General features: G+C 35.0%; 1 protein-coding gene across 1 annotated transcript in view; it reads right to left on the reverse strand.

Moving 5' to 3' along the window:
- Positions 1-914, reverse strand: part of LOC107654293 (rab-like protein 6) — a 29,503-nt gene that overhangs the window by 7,649 nt on the left and 20,940 nt on the right. Inside the window, exon 10 of the mRNA XM_016441318.1 lies at positions 490-541. Within this exon, the coding sequence (XP_016296804.1) occupies positions 490-541 (52 nt within the window). The remainder of the gene's footprint in view (positions 1-489; positions 542-914) is intronic.

Genomic DNA, 914 nt, shown 5'->3' on the forward strand with positions numbered 1-914 from the left:
TAAATAAGACAATATTTTACACTACAAGTTACAATACTAACATTTATGTATTTACATTCATCACTGTTAAATCTTCAATAACTCTAGCTTTTAACATTTCAAAATATCAAGCTTTTTTGCTAGAATACTGGTGAAATGCTGTACATTTCTTTTCACAAAAATGTTGAAAATTATGTGAATGTGTAAATAAAATTAACCTAGTGCATGTTGCATTTGACGGTACCGCTCTTCACTCTGAAACATACAGCACAACACAATATAGACTTATTTAATTAAATAGCAGCCTTTGATTTGAGTTGTATCCGAATTTCAGTTTTATTTTGATTCATTGTGCAGCCGCATTTCATTCTTTTAACTTCACATTTGATTGAATTAATTATTAGCTCTTAATCAACTCACAAACCCCAAGCAGTTTGGGAAACCCTGCTCTACAGCATCTGAAATATATTGTGTGCATACTGTATGTGTGTACATGAGGTTCACACTCACATGTCATAGTTCTGGTCCTCAGTCTCCTGCGCCACATCAAACATACTGTAAACTCAAAGGACATCAACACTGACCTCATTTTTACTCAAGAAGTACTTTCCTGCTTTATTATTTCTAAATTAGGAGAAGGATGAGAAATTAATGGGTAGAGAAATATGCAAGCCTTCAAGCCTGCAGCTCAACTTTTTCTGAATTACACACACTAACTAATAACCAGGGGTGCACATAAGTGGTGCGCAGGTGGGCATGCACAACCAAAAGAAAAAATGCGCTGGATAAAGAAGTTCAGACCGCTCATTTGTGCACTGACTTGGTTGATAGCTGTTAATGCACAATCATTGTTTTAGATCAACTAACTGTAATACTGTATTCGATTTCCATTCGAACTAAATCTAGGCTATGTGCTGCATATACTTTCTTACCGA

Source organism: Sinocyclocheilus anshuiensis, unplaced genomic scaffold (genome assembly GCF_001515605.1).
Source record: "Sinocyclocheilus anshuiensis isolate Anshui unplaced genomic scaffold, SAMN03320099.WGS_v1.1 scaffold163, whole genome shotgun sequence".
Classification (NCBI taxonomy): Eukaryota; Metazoa; Chordata; class Actinopteri; order Cypriniformes; family Cyprinidae; genus Sinocyclocheilus; species Sinocyclocheilus anshuiensis.